This window comes from Phaenicophaeus curvirostris, chromosome 2 (genome assembly GCF_032191515.1).
Source record: "Phaenicophaeus curvirostris isolate KB17595 chromosome 2, BPBGC_Pcur_1.0, whole genome shotgun sequence".
In the NCBI taxonomy this organism is placed as follows: Eukaryota; Metazoa; Chordata; class Aves; order Cuculiformes; family Cuculidae; genus Phaenicophaeus; species Phaenicophaeus curvirostris.
This window is the reverse complement of record NC_091393.1, coordinates 100,592,370-100,610,727: the sequence shown is the minus strand read 5'-3', so window position 1 is coordinate 100,610,727 and position 18,358 is coordinate 100,592,370. Positions and strand designations below refer to the sequence as shown.

At 43.6% G+C, this 18,358-nt stretch overlaps 1 protein-coding gene across 2 annotated transcripts in view; it reads right to left on the bottom strand.

Annotated features, from left to right (window-relative positions):
• Positions 1-8,683, bottom strand: part of HAO1 (hydroxyacid oxidase 1) — a 334,117-nt gene extending 325,434 nt beyond the window's left edge. For both annotated transcript variants that reach the window (XR_011336800.1, XM_069850193.1), the window contains exon 1: positions 8,474-8,683. Coding sequence is in view for 1 of the 2 variants with exons in the window: in XM_069850193.1 (XP_069706294.1) it covers positions 8,474-8,610 (137 nt within the window). In the remaining variant the exon portion in view is untranslated. The remainder of the gene's footprint in view (positions 1-8,473) is intronic.
• Positions 8,684-18,358: the final 9,675 nt, after the last annotated feature.

The following is an 18,358-nucleotide window of genomic DNA, read 5'->3' as shown; positions in this document are numbered from 1 at the left end:
GGGGAGATTTCAGATCGATTTTTTTAATGTTATCAAGCTAGAGGCATCTCGACCTTGTCATAAGATCTATTCTCCATTCAGGCCCCTTGGTTCCTTAACAGCTTGAGAGAAAGTTTAATCGCTGGATAGCACGATGCTGGAAGGACACACAGTGTTTCAGGACACAGAGCAAATGCAAGGTGAATGCAGTCAGCTGCCACAGAGAGTAACATATGCCCTGACATCCCAAATCATCTTCTCTGGTACTAATGCCTCACTTATGTCAGTGCCATCTCCTTGTCATTTGAAAGCTATGAATAATAAATAATTATCTGGCCTTAGCGGGGACACAGTGATGTTGCTATGTGAACTCCAGTTCTTCCCTCAATCCCAGAGCTAGAAGCTAAATAAGAGTTACTGTACCTAGTGTTAGCCTCATCTGAAACACAGGTCTTTTGGAGACATTCCATACTCTGGTATCTGATTACAAGTCCAAACTACTTCAAGCTCCCATGCTTTCAAAAGGCCAGGACACCCATTTAATAATATAATACAATGAGTATGGATTGTGCTGCTCAAAAAGGTGGGTGTCTTCCAACCTGGTTATTCTATGATTCTATGATTCTATGAAAACTGCACTGATCATTCCAAAGGTATCACAGCATCTCTTGACACAACCATTCATTTGCTAGATTAATCCTTAATAATTATCTATTTACTTCTCTATAAATTAAACCATTCTGTTGCCAAAAAATAAAGAGCTCACAGACAAACCCAACACTGATTTTTCTCCAATCCGTCCCAGCAGTCTCATTCAGCCAAGAAAATCTTGCACCACAAAGGGTACATGCTAACAATTCATGCTTTCTTCTCTTCCTTTTAAAAACAAACATTTAAGCATATATCTATAAATATTTAAATAAACTATAAATATTTTTATTCAGGCTGAACCCTGCAACAGCTTCTAACAGCGGGAATCAACAGGAGCTCTCTGGCTGTAGGAAATGAAGCTGAGTTATCCAACTTTGCGGCTGGGGGATGTAAAGTCCATCTTACTTTACATTTACCCACAAGCTGTGCTCCAGAACAGGAAGAAAACCAGTAGCATGCTCAGAGGTACACAAGGGCTGCGTGAAAGCCTGAGTGAAAAGCAGTCCTGCACCCTTAAAAATCAGGCTCTGCTTTTCTGAACAGAACCAAAGGGAAAAATAAAAAAGATTTGATAAGTTGCTTGTGACAAACAGGTCTTACAAACCAAGATATTGTGAAGTCTTTATACCAGGTTTCTCTTTTTTCTACATGTCTTGCCTGAAAGCCATTGCAAACATGATCTAAGAAACTGTTAGTGGCAGCATGTCACATGCTAAAAAAGAACAGGAATCCATTGCCACATCTGGTCCCTCAGTAGCTATAAGGGGGAACCACTGTAGCTATCGAGATCAAGACCATAAAGCCCTGTGCTCCACAAAGCTTCAATGGGCCATTGAAGGACCTCGCATTTGCAGCCAGGAGGGTCCATCTGGTTGCAGGCAGCAAGTGCAAACGGCTTACTGGAAATATTTCAGTTTGGAAGTAAACAGGTACAGAAAGTCACAAAGAATGCTGAGAATGATCTAACTTATGTTTTTCAATGCTATACAAGGGCTATACTCTGACTGCCTTTACCATCTGTCTCACCAGGGGAGCTGGATTTCAGGCTCTGACCTCAGCTCTCCTGCTGATCTGCTAGGTGATCGTCAGAACATCACCACAGTTTCCTGTGCTTTGGTTGGCATCCAAAAAAGACATAGATGTAGAGCAAAGGAAAGGTAACAAGCAAAGCTTGGACTTCAGCATTTCTGCCTCATGACCTCTGTCAACAAGTTTGGTTGTTTAATGATTTAATACAATAAATCCCGTTTGTCAGCTTTCTTCAATTTTATTAACTGCCTTCTTGGAAGATGTTTAAATGGCCTAAAGCTACTGCAGCAATTTGATCTTTTTTATTTAAAACAAATATACAGACAAAGGAAGGGAGAGCAAAAACAGAAACACAGCTTCCATCCCCTTCATACCTCCACTGTTGAGGAGCAGGAGACCAGCACTTAGGACCTAGATTGCACTTTTAATGTCTTGGGCTGTTCAAGGCAGTGCTAATTAATACCTCCTTCAGCTCCAGGCTGCCTACAAGAACCACAGTTTTGAATGCCTAAAAGTGGATGCTCTTACTGGTAGTATCATAGAAGATGCCAGGAAAGTTGAGGTGAGCCTGAACCTCACAGGTAACCAGACGGATGCAAGGAGGTCTTCTTATCAGAGGAATATGCCCCTGTGATTGGAAACAGCTTCAGAGTAGGGCTGCTCTTATCTCACCACTAACATCTAGCTTTGCTAATATCAAAACAGCAAGTGGGCACATGCAGCTTTTTGTTAGCCTGTCTCTGGGCAATTTAGATCCAACGTTTGCTTAGTCATGTTTAGCTCTAGTGGTTAGCAGTAAAAAGTTCTCTGCTTCTACAGTTTATTGCCTCTGAGCACTTTCATTGAGTGTCCTTTCATTAACATCTCATTTTGGCTTATGAGGGCAAATAACAACATAGTATCTGGAAGCCTTAAAAAAAAAACCAAAGCAAAGAAGACGAGCACTACTACAGCCCCTCCTGCTCCGTTCAGTCAGAGATGGAGGAGTCCTTTGGCTTGTGTTTGAAAAGCACCAAGCACAAGGGTATTTCCAATCGGTGATGGGGTATTCTAGCATTCCAGACCTCTCAGCTCTATAAGTGGTCACAGTGGAGTTTAGTTTTCTTCTCCCAGTTGTAATGCTTTTCTATATGTACCCCTAAAACCAGAGTTCTGAGCTGATTTCTGAGATCTGGCCATTGAGATCTCATTAAATTAATTCTGTGTTTCCTAGAGCCTTACTAAAGGCGCATAGGTTTTCCCACTGAACTGCTCATAGCCTGTGTAAAGGCAACCGGAGTAGCAAGTGGGATTGCTGTTCTACAGCAGAAAAGCAGAGTGGGGATAAAGAAAGACTAAAGAGAAACTGGAAAAATCTTGTTTGGTTTGTTAGACTCAGAAGGATTTAAGATAAAGCCTCTAGAGATTAGCAAAGACAAGTGCAGGGGGGTTAAACATCTGCACTGACAAGCACCCGAAGGAAAGAGAGGCCAAGAGCTGTCTAAGCAGTGTGACTGGGCTCAGCCGGGATGAGGCAATCGGCCTCCATCTGCCTTCCTCCCTACAGCCCTTAGGCTGATGCTCCGGGGACAGAGCAGCAGCGGAAATTCTGGGGATGGGGAACCAACAGACTTAGTATGGCTTCTTCGCCTGCACCCGGCAGCAGGACGGTGAGTTCTGTGGTGGGGTGGACATTTTGAGGCGGTGAGAGCTTCCCTGAAAAACCCAGGCGGGGCCGGGGCTCCTGACAGCCCCACACGCTGCTCCCGCGGGGCCTGACGGGAGGGGGCGGTCCCGGCGGCCACCGCGGGAGATTTAAACGGTCCCCTGGGAGCACCGCGACCTGGAGTGTGGTAGTTGGAGCAGGCAGGGCGCAGGGAGGACCTAGAGACCAGACAGAAGACACCGAAGACCATGCTGGCCACCCGGCAGAAGATTAAAGCTGCTCCGTGTGCTGCAGCAGGCAGGATGGATGCTGCCACCCAGACAGAGACACAGTGGGTGCAGCAGCTCCCCAGCCCCTGGGCTGCAGGCAGTGCCCCCCTCCCACACCGGCTTGTGCCTCTGTTACTGGCTGAACTTGTGAAAGCTGCGCTCGAGTCAGGAAGCTCCTTCACATGGTGGAGGAGTTAAGGGAGGAGGTAAAGAGGCTGAGGACCATCAGGGAGTGTGAGAGGGAGGTAGACCAGTGGAATAGTGCCCTCTCACTAACTCAGCAGCCTGCTGGAGCTGGTGTGTCCAAACACCATCCACCAGCAAACTGCAAGGTTGGGGGAACAAGAGATGGGGAATGGCAGCAAGTTCCTGCCAGATGAAAGAAACATGCTCCCCTCACCCAGACAGCAAAACCCCAGATCCCCCTGGTGAACAAGTACCAGGTGCTGCAGGTGGAATCCAACCCTGAGGATGAGGATGATGGCTCCCACAGCCTAGAATCCTTCCCTAGGCTGCACCATCCTCAGAAAAAGATGAAAACATCCTCTATTAAGAAGAAGAGGAGGGTGATTGTTGTAGGGGACTCCCTCCTAAAAGGAAGGGAGGGACCCGTTTGCAGACCGGACCCGCTCCACAGAGAGGTCTGCTGCTTACCGGGGGCATCAGGGAAGGAGGTAGCTAGAAAACTTCCTCCCCTGGTCCACGAGACAGACTACTAATCTCTGATAGTAGTCCAAACTGGTAACGATGATCTAGTAAACAAAAAGACCAAAACCATCAAGAAAGACTTCAGGGCCATTGGGAAAATGATGGAGGGCTCTGGGGCACAAATAGTATTCTGCTCCATCCCAAGGCTAAAGAGAGAGGAGCTGGAAGTCAGGAAGCAGAATTTGATTAATGCCTGGCTCCGAGCCTGGTGTGAGGAGAGGGGCTTTGGCTTCTTTGATCATGGGGTGGCTCATGCACCCCCAAGCTTTCTTGCTAAGGATGGGACACATGTGTCTCCTAGTGGGGGCTAAAGCCCTTGCTAAAAACCTAGCTAAGCTCATAAGTAGAGCTTTAAACTAGATGTGAAGGGGGAGGGGGTTGAGCCCAGGCTAGACAGGAACAAGCCTGGACCTGGGGCAATGTTGATTGGGAGAGGGTGTGGTGGTGTGGACCACCAGTACCTCGCCACACAGAAAGTGGGGGAGAACACACCTGAGGGTGCTGAGAGAGGTACAGGCACTCTGGAGCTAGCTACTCCAGTTACCAGGCAACTGGGAATGAACTCTTTTCCCTCTAAGAGGGCTGAAGGCTCGGCAGCTCAGCTGAAGTGCATTTACACCAATGCACATAGCATGGGGAATAAGAAGGAAGAGCTGGAAGCTGTTATAGGGCAAGGAGCCTATGATGTCGTTGCCATCACAGAAACGTGGTGGGACGACTCGTATAACTGGAGTGCAGCTAGGGTGGGGTACAAACTCTTCAGGTGGGATAGGAAGGGTAGGAGAGGAGGCAGGGTAGCCCTCTTTGTAAGGGAGGACTTGGACTGCATTGAGATGGATTGTGGCGATGAGGAGATTGAGTGCCTGTGGGTTAAAATCAGAGGAGCCCACCAGAAGGTAGATTTTGTGATGGGAGTCTGTTACAGACCACCCAGCCAAGGAGAAGCAGCTGATGAGCTCTTCTATAAACAGCTGGGGTTAATCTCTAGATCAATGCCTCTTGTTCTTGTGGGAGACTTCAATCTTCCTGATATCTGCTGGAAGTACAATAGAGCAGAAAGGAAGCAGTCTAGGAGGTTCCTGGAGGGCGTGGAAGACAACTTCCTTGCACAGCTGGTGAATGAACCAACAAGGGAGGGTGCCCTCCTGGAGCTGCTGTTTGTGAACAGAGAAGGCCTTGTAGGGGATGTGGCAGTAGGTGGACGCCTGGGACAACGCGATCTTGAGATGATAGGGTTTTCTGTTCTAGGTGAAGTGAAGAGGGTGGTTAGCAGGACAGTAGCATTAAATTTCCAGAGGGCAGACTTTGAACTCTTCAGAAGGCTGGTTGGCAAAGTCTCATGGGAGACAGTCCTTAAGGGCAAGGGAGCCCATGAGGGCTGGGAGCTCTTCAAAAAGGAAATCCTAGCAGCTCAGGAGAAAGTCATCCCCATGTTCTGGAAAAAAAAAGCTGGCAGGGGAAAAAAAGCAGCTTGGTTGAACAGAGAGATCTTGAGTGATATCAAGAAGAAGAGAAACATTTATGGGCTCTGGAAGAGGGGACAGGCCTCTTGGGTGGACTACAGGAGGGAAGTGAGATTGTGTAGAGAAAAAATCAGAAGGGCTAAGGCTCAACTAGAAATGAGATTGGCCAAGTCTGTGAAAGATAACAAAAAATCCTTCTATAAATATATAAATAATAAAAGGAGGACTAGGGAGACCATACAGTCCCTATTGGACGCAGAAGGAACAACAGTGACAGGGGATGAGGACAAGGCTGAGGTACTTAATGCCTTCTTTGCCTCAGTCTTTAATTGTAAAGAAAGTCATTCCATCTGTGTACAAACCCAGGAGCTAGAGGAGCAAAATGAGGCTCCCATGATCCAAGAGGAGATGGTCAGAGCCTTGCTAGCCCGACTAGACACCCACAAGTCTATGGGGCCAGATGGAATTCGTCCAAGGGTATTGAAGGGGCTGGCAGATGTGCTGGCCAAACCCCTTTCCATCATCTTCCAACAGTCCTGGAAGACTGGGGAAGTCCCACTGAACTGGAGGCTGGCTGATGTGCCCATCTACAAGAAGGGTCACAGGGAGGACCCAGAAAACTACAGGCCTGTCAGTCTGACCTCAGTGCCAGGGAAAGTCATGGAACAGGTGATCTTGAGAGCTAACATGAAGCACATGCAAGAGAACCAGGTGATCAGGCCCAGTCAACATGGGTTCACAAAAGGCAGGTCTTGCCAAACTAACTTAATCGTCTTCTATGACAAAGTGACTCGGTTGCTGGATGAGGGAAAGGCTGTGGATGTATCTTTCTGGACTTCAGTAAAGCCTTTGACACAGTTTCTCACAGCATTCTGCTTGAGAAACTGTCAGCCTCTGGCCTGGACAGGCGCACACTCTCCTGGGTGGAAAACTGCTTGGCTGGCCGGGCCCAGAGAGTGGTGGGAAATGGTGTTAAATCCAGCTGGAGGCCAGTGACAAGTGGGGTTCCTCAGGGCTCAGTACTGGGTCCAGCCCTGTTCAATGTCTTCATCAATGATCTGGATGAAGGCATTGAGTGCACCCTTAGCAAGTTTGCAGATGACACTAAGCTGGGAGGAAGTGTAGATCTGCTGGAGGGTAGGGAGGCTCTGCAAAGGGATCTGAACAGGCTGGACCGCTGGGCTGAGTCCAATGGCATGAGGTTTAACAAGGTCAAATGCCAGGTCCTGCACTTGGGGCACAACAACCCTATGCAGTGCTACAGACTAGGAGAAGTCTGTCTAGAAAGCTGCCTGGAGGAGAGGGACCTGGGGGTGTTGGTTGACAGTGACTGAACATGAGCCAGCAGTGTGCCCAGGTGGCCAAGAAGGCCAAGGGCATCTTGGCTTATATCAGAAACGGTGTGACCAGCAGGTCCAGGGAGGTCATTCTCCCTCTGTACTCAGCCCTGGTGAGACCGCTCCTCGAATCCTGTGTTCAGTTCTGGGCCCCTCACCACAAGAAGGATGTTGAGGCTCTGGAGCGAGTCCAGAGAAGAGCAACAAAGCTGGTGAAGGGGCTGGAGAACAGGCCTTATGAGGAACGGCTGAGAGAGCTGGGGTTGTTTAGCCTGGAGAAGAGGAGGCTGAGGGGAGACCTCATTGCTCTCTATAACTACCTGAAAGGAGGTTGTAGAGAGGAGGGTGCTGGCCTCTTCTCCCAAGTGACAGGGGACAGGACAAGAGGGAATGGCCTCAAGCTCCACCAGGGGAGATTTAGGCTGGACACTAGGAAAAATTTTTTCACAGCAAGGGTCATTGGGCACTGGAACAGGCTGCCCAGGGAGGTGGTTGATTCACCTTCCCTGGAGGTGTTTAAGGCACGGGTGGACAAGGTGCTAAGGGGCATGGTTTAGTGTTTGATAGGAATGGTTGGACTCGATGATCTCGTGGGTCTCTTAGAACCTGGTTATTCTATGGATTGTATGATTCTATGAGTTTAGACACTCTTCCAGTGAATCTAACAGCAAATGCTGGTTTACCTTGTACTTCCAAGACAAGGGGGGACCCGAGTCCAGATTTTACCAGTAGTTCAGGAGGGTAGTTTTGAAGTCAGCATCGGTTTGCAATAGTTCCCATCATGTACAATATCCTCTGGTGAAGTGCTGACCTTTGGCTGGAGCCCCTCAAGCACAGCTTGGCCACCCAGTACTGAGCCTTGACATACATGGCTTGCTCCAGAGTTGGGATATGCAACTCCTTTATGCACACTATGCAGCTTACATCTACCTGTGTTGCACAAGCACTTACCAGGAAAAGCTGCCTAACTAATTCAGGCAAAAGGCAAAAGTGGCTCAGGAGCTAAAAAGTAGAACCCTATCACAAGAATCCCTTGCCCGTATTATAGCCCAAAATGTAGAAATTAGTTTAATCAGCTGATTAAATATTGGAGCCAAAGGAAATTTCAGAGAATTTATGTTAACAAAAGAAGTAAAACACAGGTAAACCTAAAAATCTGCTAATAAATTTTAGGAACTGTTTTTTGACAGAAAATGTTAGGTGTAGGAGTGAAAGAAGAGAGAGAGTTTTTCCAAAAATAAATTATTTGAGAGGCGTTTTGATAAAAATCAAAAATGTTTCAGAGAAGTGGAGTTTTGTTCAGACAGAAAAATCTAATATTGCACCACATCTACTAATAAAGCAGAATTTACATTCTCTATCTCCCACCCCAGCCTTAAATCATCCTCCTACCTTGAAAACGCTGCTACATTATCTGCTAGTGTTTCCTGGTCATCTGCTCCAGATTGGTAATAATCATACACTGATTTCGGGAGAAATTTTTTAGCATACTCTTCAAAATCAGCAATGCAAACTGGTTTTCCAGACATATTTGGAGATGTCACAGGGTTAGTTTATACCTTCTTCTTTCTTTTAAACTCTGTTTTTGTCTGTAAATCATTAATATGGGGCCTCATCAGGATTCAACTTATCTACATACCAAAAAAATACACCAACCTCTTGTGTCATACTGGACTTCAGCACTGCGTTTTATTTGGTATGGTCAAGGCCAACCCAGGTCACAATGGAATGAAATATGGCAAAAAAGAACAAAAAATTAATCAGCAAGGAAAGAAGTACATGGGGCAGCATGCGTGGTATGACTTGGACCTGCACTAACAGGAATGTACTGTTTCTCATGTATGCCTTTATTATCCAAAATATCCAGGAGACTGAGACAAGATAGATACTGTTTATGCCCCAAAGGCATAATCCTGATTTAGATGATTTATAAAAGCAGGTCCCAGCCTGGACATTTAGGATAACACCTAACACAAGCAGGTTTCCTGTTATTTCCATTAAAATCCTTGATGGTGATTCAAATTGCAGGGACCCGGCTCGCCCGGTAGCTGAGGTATCTAACGCATCCTCAAGCAAATAGCTCCTGCTTTTTAAAGATAATTTCACCTCCACAACCCAGGGAGTTCTAGTTGTTCTTAAAATGATATGAAGTCAGATGCACTCATTAGCTGGAAATAAATCTAGCCTATCAAAGAGATGACACTCATCCAAAGTATAACAGTCTCAGTTAAGATTTCTTGATTGAATTTTGACTTAAAATGTAACAAATATACTTTGTTTGCAACAGGTATACAGTATTTAACAGTGAAAATTTACAAATATATCATGTGTGCATATAATTCAGTTTTCCAGCTGTGCACATTTCAGTTATTAATGTCATTGTATTAAAAGCAGATTTGTGGGAGAAGGGAGAAATCAATATTTTAATTGGAAACAAATCTCCCTAAGTATAGTACAAGACGTGGCAGACTTTGCATCATGCACAGGAGCAAAGCATCATCCCCCATGCTCACTCTGGTGCAAGCAAACCAGAGAACCCGTTTTGTTCACTGTGTGTTATTTGTGGTGTACTGAAAGGAAGAAAGGGAATAAAGGCATGACTGTGCCCTCACTTCCTTCAGTAATTTTGGTCTTGAAGTTATTTGATTTTTTCATTCTTCAGTAAGGCTGAAGAATTCAGATAACATTGAGCTAAATATAAGCATACCTCTGAATACCACAGCGATCTTCCTCGCTGCTGGTTTATAAATAACAACTAGGAGAACATATTCTGTAAAGAGCAAGGAAAATGCTTAATATTCAAAGGAGATGGTCAGAGATGTCTTTGGAGGGATGTCTCAGGGACTGAGGCAGGAAAGATGGTACCAGGTATAAGCTTGGGCTCAGGAATCATTTAAAGAGAATGATGGCACTGAAAAATCTGCAGCTATCACTCTGAATGCTTTCCCAGATGAGGAGAGATTAAGTTGTATGGCTGTGCAGGAGGTCATTTTCATATTCATGGGAGGAATTACTGACAATGAATATCAATATACATACAATTACACCATGAGGTATTTATCACACATCAGTGTCAGATATAATTTAAATGCAAATTGGCTTAACATTGACATTTCTTTCTGCTCCCAGCACTAAACTGGGGTCTGCTTTCATTTATTTAAAAATCTCCAGTGCTTAAAACCAAGTCTTTATCCTACAGCATAAGGCAATAAGCATTACACAATAACTAAATATTTTAATACAGGCAGCTGAATTCAGCGTTAATGAATTCAAAAGCTTCTAATGTTGGAAAACTGCACAAAAATCGCTGAAGATAACGATACAGTTTCACCCCTGGACTTCCCCTTCCCCCCTTTGAATACAGATTGTCTATATTCACTTACAAGAGTGTTAAGCTCTTCAAAACAAGTCCCACCTTTATCTTTCTTTCTCCACTTACATATTCATTTGGAATATTCACATGCTGTTGGACTGCTTTTACTTTACTGGGAACTATTTGCAGCTTGGGCTAAAAGATCCTCTTTCCTTCCCTATCACAAAGTTGCACACCTGCCACCCTTTGTGGATTCCCCGAGATGTGCCAGCCACACAAAGCCCAGCTGGGGACAATGATTTCCTGCTGCAGCCCAGCCAGCTGCTTCTGAGAAGCTTCACAGCCCATGAGTCCACCAGGAGCTAGATACTCCACGTCAGCAGAGCCCCTCCTTCCCATTACAGGCCAGTTTATGAACTGGTGCATGGTGGAAGCTGCCAGTAACAGCAAAAAGGAAGCAAACCAAGAACTTTAATCTGCTGCTAAACCAGGAATATTTAGCCTCTTACTGGTGTAATCCCTAAGAGAGCACAGCAACTATCTCCCCACCACATCTGACACAGACATACAGACTGGCTCTGACACAGCTCCTATCCAAGTAATTGGCTCCTCATTTTATTAAATCTCTCTGAATTAGATGCTCTCCATGGCCACTTAATGAGACTCCAGCTGTCTGAACCTTATCCTTGAAGCAAAAGAATAGCATCTTGCCTAACAGCGAAGAGTTTGCCCAAGCAGCCATGGCAAACCTTGCTAATAAAAGTCAATGCAGGATTCAATTGAAATGTTCAGATATGATTAGGGTAGAGTCAAGGAAAATAAATAAATAAATGCCCAAACCCAATCAGGGTAGCATTGACATCCTCTCCCATATTTTCTGCTTCTCACTTGTTCCCTTGGCAGATCACTGGGGCATTAGCAACAGAAAACTGTGTCATACAAGTGGAGCTCAGCTGAACCAGGCTCTGCAAAGGAAACTTCACACTCCAGTTCAGAAAGGGGAGTCACAAATTCAGGGAGAAAACTGACACAGTGGGCTATTAAGTAGAGATACACAACAGGATTGAGGGCTGCCCTGCAGAGAAGAACTTGGGGTGCTGGTTGATGAGAAGCTCAACATGAGCTGGCAGTGTGTGCTCACAGCCCAGAAGGTCAACTGTATCCTGAGCTGCATCAAAAGAAGTGTGGCCAGCAGGTCGAGGGAAGTGATTCTGCCCCTCTATTCCTCATCTGGATTATTGTGTCCAGTTCACGGCTACAAAAAATGATCAAAGCGCTGAAGCACCTTCCACATGAGGACAGGCTGAGTGTTGGGCTTGCTCAGCCTGAAGAAGAGAAGGCTCAGAGGAGATCTTATAACAACCTTCCAGTACCTGAAAGATGCTACAAGAAAGCTGGAGAGGGACTATTCATAAAGGCTTGTGGTGACAGGATGAGGGGGAATGGGAATAAACTGGAGAGGGGTAGATTTATACTAGACATAAGGAGGAATTTCTTCACCATGAGACTGGTGAGACACTGGAACGGGTTGCCCAGGGAAGCTGTGAGTTCCCCATCCCTGGAGGTGTTCAAGGCCAGGTTGGATGGGACCTTGGGCAGCCTGATCTAGTGGGATGTCCCTGCCCATGGCAGAGGGGTTGGAACTAGATGATCTTTAAGGTCCATTCCAACCCTAACTATTCTATGATTCTGGCTCAGAAAGTGCCTCAATCAGAAACCAAAAAACCTGTTCTATGAAACATAACAACATGCTTGTCTTATCTATGATATTCACCAGAGAGAGGGAGGCATTTTAGATTGAACCAGTGTGCTCCTGTTGCAGAATCTGAGGGATGATGGCAGTGAGTGCCTGAGAACATGCAAAAACCTTCAGAGGCGAAGGATGAGTCAGCTGGGATTTTTCTCACTTCAGTTAACCGCAGTAAAGATTAACTGGAAAAGTTAACTGCAGTATACAGTTAAAATATTTCTATGTCCCAGTGACTACCTATTTCTCAAAGCTGCTATGCAGAGCTGTTTTATCAAGTAACTTCAATGAAGTAAATGGTCATTTTGACTTCCAAATTCCTCATTTAACAGTTGTGAGTTTCTCCAAATAACATCAAAAAATACCTACTTAAGAGATTGTGAACTGTTTTCAGCAAATATCTCACATTTACTTTGCCCCTGCACGCCAGCGAGAAGAATCAAGAGAAAATATTTGTAGCTTTTTTTTCCCCCAGCAACCATCTGTGACTTCAGCATGACACTGAGTCAAAAACAATGGATGAGGACAGTTTCTTGGCCATTCAGCATAGACAGTAGTTGTGCGGCCATAACAAGCCCCTGAATGTCTGTTCTGTGAAATCAGTTGGTAAGTCTGGGAACTGCTGGGGCGCAGGGAGACTGGACCATTGAACAGAGGTCAAGTTCCATTGCAAGAACTGTATGACTGAGTACAATGAGAACAATCCATGGAAGATCTACAAAGAGGTTCTTAGCTCTATTTTTGACTCCCCAGCTACAGTGATGATCAGACCATAAAAAGTGCCCTTATCAAGCTCGTTCTTGTCCTTGATACGGTACTGGCAGTCAAACACTGTGAATGACCACTGGCATTTCTGCATCCTCTGCACGCGTGTCAGCTACTGGCACACAGCCTGGGCCAAGATGATCATCAGTGTCTATGTTCAGCTCTCGCACCCTGGTGGAATTCCAATTAACAGATGTAAAAGTATGAAGTACTATTAGGCCCTGAGAAATTCTAATGCTTCAAGAAAAACGGCTTTTCCATGTAAAACTGAACTATAAATGAAAATGTTTGATTACTAAATCTCCATTTATTCCCTGTATGCTTAAATACAGAGCTTTCTTTTCAGAAAAGGCAACATGAAAGTAGTGAAAATAGAGTAGACAGTTTTTAAAGTATTTTTCTACTGAGAAAGAAATTAAGATGTTTGGTTAAAAGAAGTAGTCACTAGAGTCTTCATTAAAGTAAAACAGTTTTTTTTTTCCTCTATAGGGAAAGGAATGAAAGAAGGGTATCAGCAGACTTGGTTCACTGGCAAGTAAGCTTACAAGTGAACTGCTGGTGCGTGATAGGTTAGGAGTGGAAGGACCAACAGAAAACTGGAGGAAAGGCAGACTGCTCCCAGGAAGAGCTGCAAAAGCATCACAGGGAACATGCACCATTTCCTTCCGGGCAGCCCTTCATAGCCAAGCATCCCAGTGTTTTCTCGTTGTGTGTATGGGGAGAGGTAACACTCAGAAAGCAGGGATCCATTTCCTTCCTGTTACCTTACTGCACCCCAAAGACCACTTGGGAGGAAGCACACAGTACCTGGCAGCCCCGTTGCCAGAGTCAGGTGTTACCACTGGTCCAGTTCAAAATTCCAAGGTAGAAACTCAAGCTTTTCTTCTGCTCCAGTGCACCAGTTATTTTCATATTTCCTCTATGAAAATAAAGCTTATGTTTGTCTGATTGCTTAAATAAAGTACTTTTCAAAACCCAATAAAATGTCACCAGTAGTATTCCACCTGTCCATTTTCATGGGGAAAATTTCACATCATGAGATAGAACAAGAAACAGCTGATTAAGTAGTAAAACAATAAAACAACTGCATACAAAGGCTTCATTTAATACCATTCCACCTTCAACTTTACATCAGGAAATCAATGCAATGGAAAAGAAGAAAACCAAAGCTAATTGCAAATTGCCCAACCCACACAGCCATTCTGTTCTCAGTGAAACAGTCCAGGAAACTCACCTGAAGTGGATGAGTCTGTATACTGGATCCAGTAGCAGCAGTACATGTCATTCAAATACGTGGCAGCACTGGTTCCTGGTAGTCAGTCCTCCCTCTGGCATGCCTGGCCCTAAGGCCTACTCCTTTAGCAATGACTGCTTGCTGTTAACTACAGTCAGAAAACACGTCATTTACATCTCCACACTTCCATTTGTCAGAAATGTACTGCTGTCCTTCAAATCCAAGAGTTAATGCATGATTTGCAGGGAGTTTGATAGTGGATTTTTCAAGAGGACAAAGATAACCTAACCTAGAGGTGAAGCCATCGAGGGTTCAGAGTGATGCAGTTTTGTCCAGCAGCCTCCACCTGAGTCTCAGTTGCATTTTATACCTTCTTCAAGAGCATTCTGCTCAGCCCAGAATTATTACAACAAAAACATCAGTCCTTCCAAGCATTCTTTTCACTTGTGTAAAATGGAAGCAATTCATTACTGCACAGGTTTGTTTTAAAGAGTTCAAGCAACCTTCACAAGTCACAACCTCTCTTGTTAATTCGAAGATCAGTACAAAAAGAAAAATCTTTTCTTAAGTCACACAGATGAGCCATCTACACATTGAGAAAATGAAAACTAACTACAAGACAATCAAATACAAAATTTACATGGAATTTCAATAAAAATACTCATAGTATAATCTTGTAGCACTTCCATATAAAAGACAATCCTGTATAACATTCCCATGAAGAAAGCTCACATAGTAAGTGTTGCTTCACAGAGGTGTGGCACACACAGAGCATCCCAAGATGCACATACAGGTTCCACACCGATCTCAAGGGCAGGAGTTTTGAAAGGCTGTATGCACTTCTATCCTCTCTAAGAAGTAACCCACTAGATCTTTTTGAATAACTTGCTTTTAAGCATTCATATTCAGATCCATCAGGGACTGGTTTTCAGGTGGGCTCACATCCCATTTGGAATTTAAATTGGTTCACAAAAATCTTCAGTAATTTTTGGCGTACAGCTCTAGCTTACAAGCTTTACAGGCCCATATTTAATCAAAACATTTTGAGTGGCATTAGCAGAAGCTCCTCCAAGGATGCAGTGTCTATACTGAGATTGCAGTTCCATTTTTTTAAATTAATCTTAACACAGGACAGAGATGACAGAACACTAAGACTGCACAAAAGGTTAATACTGATGTTCTGGACCAATTTTAATACTGTTGTAATAGTCTAATTAGTACTACACTTGCATGATTCAATTAAAATGTATTTTGATGGAAAAAACCTAATTCTGGAAGGTAACATCACACTCACTGCATAGCTAATGGTCTTTGTCAAATACAAATTTGGCCTTTACTGTTTGTTACTTGTTGTTTGCTGGACAAACATTAGTCAGAGTTGTATATCTCTGCTACTGCATTACAGTATATTTCCTACAAATGTTCAGCTAAGTTGGAGATATCGATGCATGCATAGCACCTGTTTTTCTAAAAAGTCTTAATCACAATTTAGTGAACTTCGTGATCAGATACTCCAAAACATGTCAAATACAGTCAAACCCAAGTTAGCAGTAACATTTCCTACTTTAGTAATGAAAGCACAGGACAAAGTGTCATTTGTAGATTTGTAGTCCGCGGTTTTGTTTGGGTTTTTTTTTTTTTAGAAACAATTCAAAGACACCATAATAAAATTCAACTCTTATAAGAACAGCTTATTTGCCTAAATACACTCAAAAGAGGTACACTTGACTTAATACTTCATATTCCTATACAGTAAAGCCACTGTGAAGTAAAAGAATGTTCCATATCTCTTAGCTGAAACCTCTTTAAACAGCTGAAGAGGATATTAGATGATTGGCTTCATGATATTAAAGAAGAGAAATTCAATCAAAACTTAATATTGACACGATCCCTCCTACACGCTGTATGTCACAAGGCCCTATTCAGTATAAAAATATCCTCTTTGGTATACAACCAAAGTAATCATTACCCTCAGTCTGTGCTGGATACAGTCTCATATATTTTTAATGTCTGGTAATTTTGGATCCATGACTGAGAAGATATGTCTACTCATCTTATGCAAGTTCATGTAGCTGAACACACATGCCAGCTCCTGCTCAACTCATGAAATGTGGTTGAGGTCTTGTTTTCCTTTGCTTTTAGAATTTTATGAGCTCCTGATACACAGATAATGATACACTATATCCAGGAAACAACAAATCAGCACTCTGAGCATTTAGGTGCACAGTTCTTTCCTCCAGATTACAATGACCACAGTTTTCTTGATTTTTGCAAATACAAGCCTAGCTTTGGAGTTTTTTGTTTGATTTGTGTAAGAGTTGGTCAAAGGATTGATTTCTGTCTCAACATTTTCTCATTTTTAGCCTCAGAACTTGACTGTATAAATCACAAATGCAGGCCTTAGAAAAATGGCCAGAGCTGGTACTGAATGAATGCTTTGTACCTAACTACCTGTACCTACCTCCTTATCTCAAAAATGTTTTGTACCTGTCTTCAAGCCTCCCTGCTCCCTACCACTGTGAAAGATCCATGAAGCAAGGAGGAAAAGACAGAAAGATTAATGACGGGACTTACCACAGACCCATACCCAACAGAGCATGCGCACAAGGTGATGATGACTACTGGCCTTCATCGGGAGACTCCAGGTCGACCACCGCCGCCAGAAGGAGCGCATGCGCAAGGGGAGGAGACCTGCAGACACTCCTCTCTTGGCATGTGTGGCCTGCTAGGTGGAGACTGGCACATCTCCACAGTCAAAGGCGGGTCATAGGTGTACTGACTAACATAAAAGACAGCTCCGGAGCAGCTGAATTAGGGGGAAAAAGAAGACCAAGACAGAAGAAGACACCTCCCCCCACCTCGACACCATGGGATCACCTCCATCAAAGACCAAAACAGCAGAACACCTTCTGGACCAGGACTCCCAGAGACGCTGGACATCTGTGGACCCGTGGTGGTAGCTATAGACCCCTTTTCCTTCCCTCATCTCCCCATCTCTTTCCTTGTTCTCTGTCTCTTTCTATCATAAGTTGCTTTATGGGCACAATTAATAAAGCACCAATTTAGACTGAAATTTGACTCCCGTGACTCGTTGAATTATTTGCACTCTGAAATCATAAATGAAACAAACCATCATGTGTCCACTCATGAGTGGACCGTGACAATTTGGAAAAAGACCTTGCTACGTACATCAGCTGCTACTGAGTTCTGCTGTCTGTAACCTTCTACAACCTTCTAAAGGATTATTCATGAAAGAGGAATTCTTAAGTTGGTTGTGTAGTAATATTCCAGCCTGACATCTGAAATTGTGGTTTATTTTGGCTTGCCGATGTACTAAGTAATTTCGGTTGGAATGCATTTTCATTTTGAGTGGCTGCTTGTCCATTTTGTGGGTGCCTCTGCAGCAATATATTATGAACTGTATGATTTCACATATGTGAAAACATATTTACATGTGTTCACTATATGAAATTCAAACTCAGGACTGAAAACGTTGCTTAGGAAAATCCAAAAGACAATATGCAACAGGACACAGATAAGAAAATTCAAGCTTCCTTAGTAAATATGCCCTTTACAAGCATTTAAAAAAAAAAACAAACAGACTTTCAACAGATTTGCCCTATTAATCTCAATCTCAAAGGAAACCAGCATTTTGCACTTGTACCTTGTCTCTTCTAATGAGAGATTATTTCATCTCTACTCTTTCATCTTGAAGAAGATGATGAAATTCATGTATATTACCAAGGTTTACACAATATATATATACACATGTATATATATATAACTTTTTTAAAAAAATCAAGATTAAGACACATCAACAAAACAGGAACATACAGGATCTCACTGTAAGTACTTTTTACAAAAAAAAAGCTGTATATATTAAAGGAGGGAAATACTGCTATCTTGAAGGATAAAGTCTGCTACTTAAACCTAATGCTGGCTACCTGGCAAGCCATTTTCACTTTAAGCAAGTCAAGAGTAAAGCAATCAAAGGTAAAACCTTAAGTGCCTCTTCAGTTAATATTACTAAAGCTGTTTGAGTTCTGCCAAAAGTATACTGAGCTGGAAAGGGCAGAATTGCACTGCATATGACAAGCTTGTACTGGCAAGAAATATACAACTTGCTGACTGCAAAGCGAATACGTCTTGCTACAATCTCTTGAAGGAGGACCAAAAAAATAAAAAGTGATGCTTTGGCAAAAATCCTCCCTAACCAAA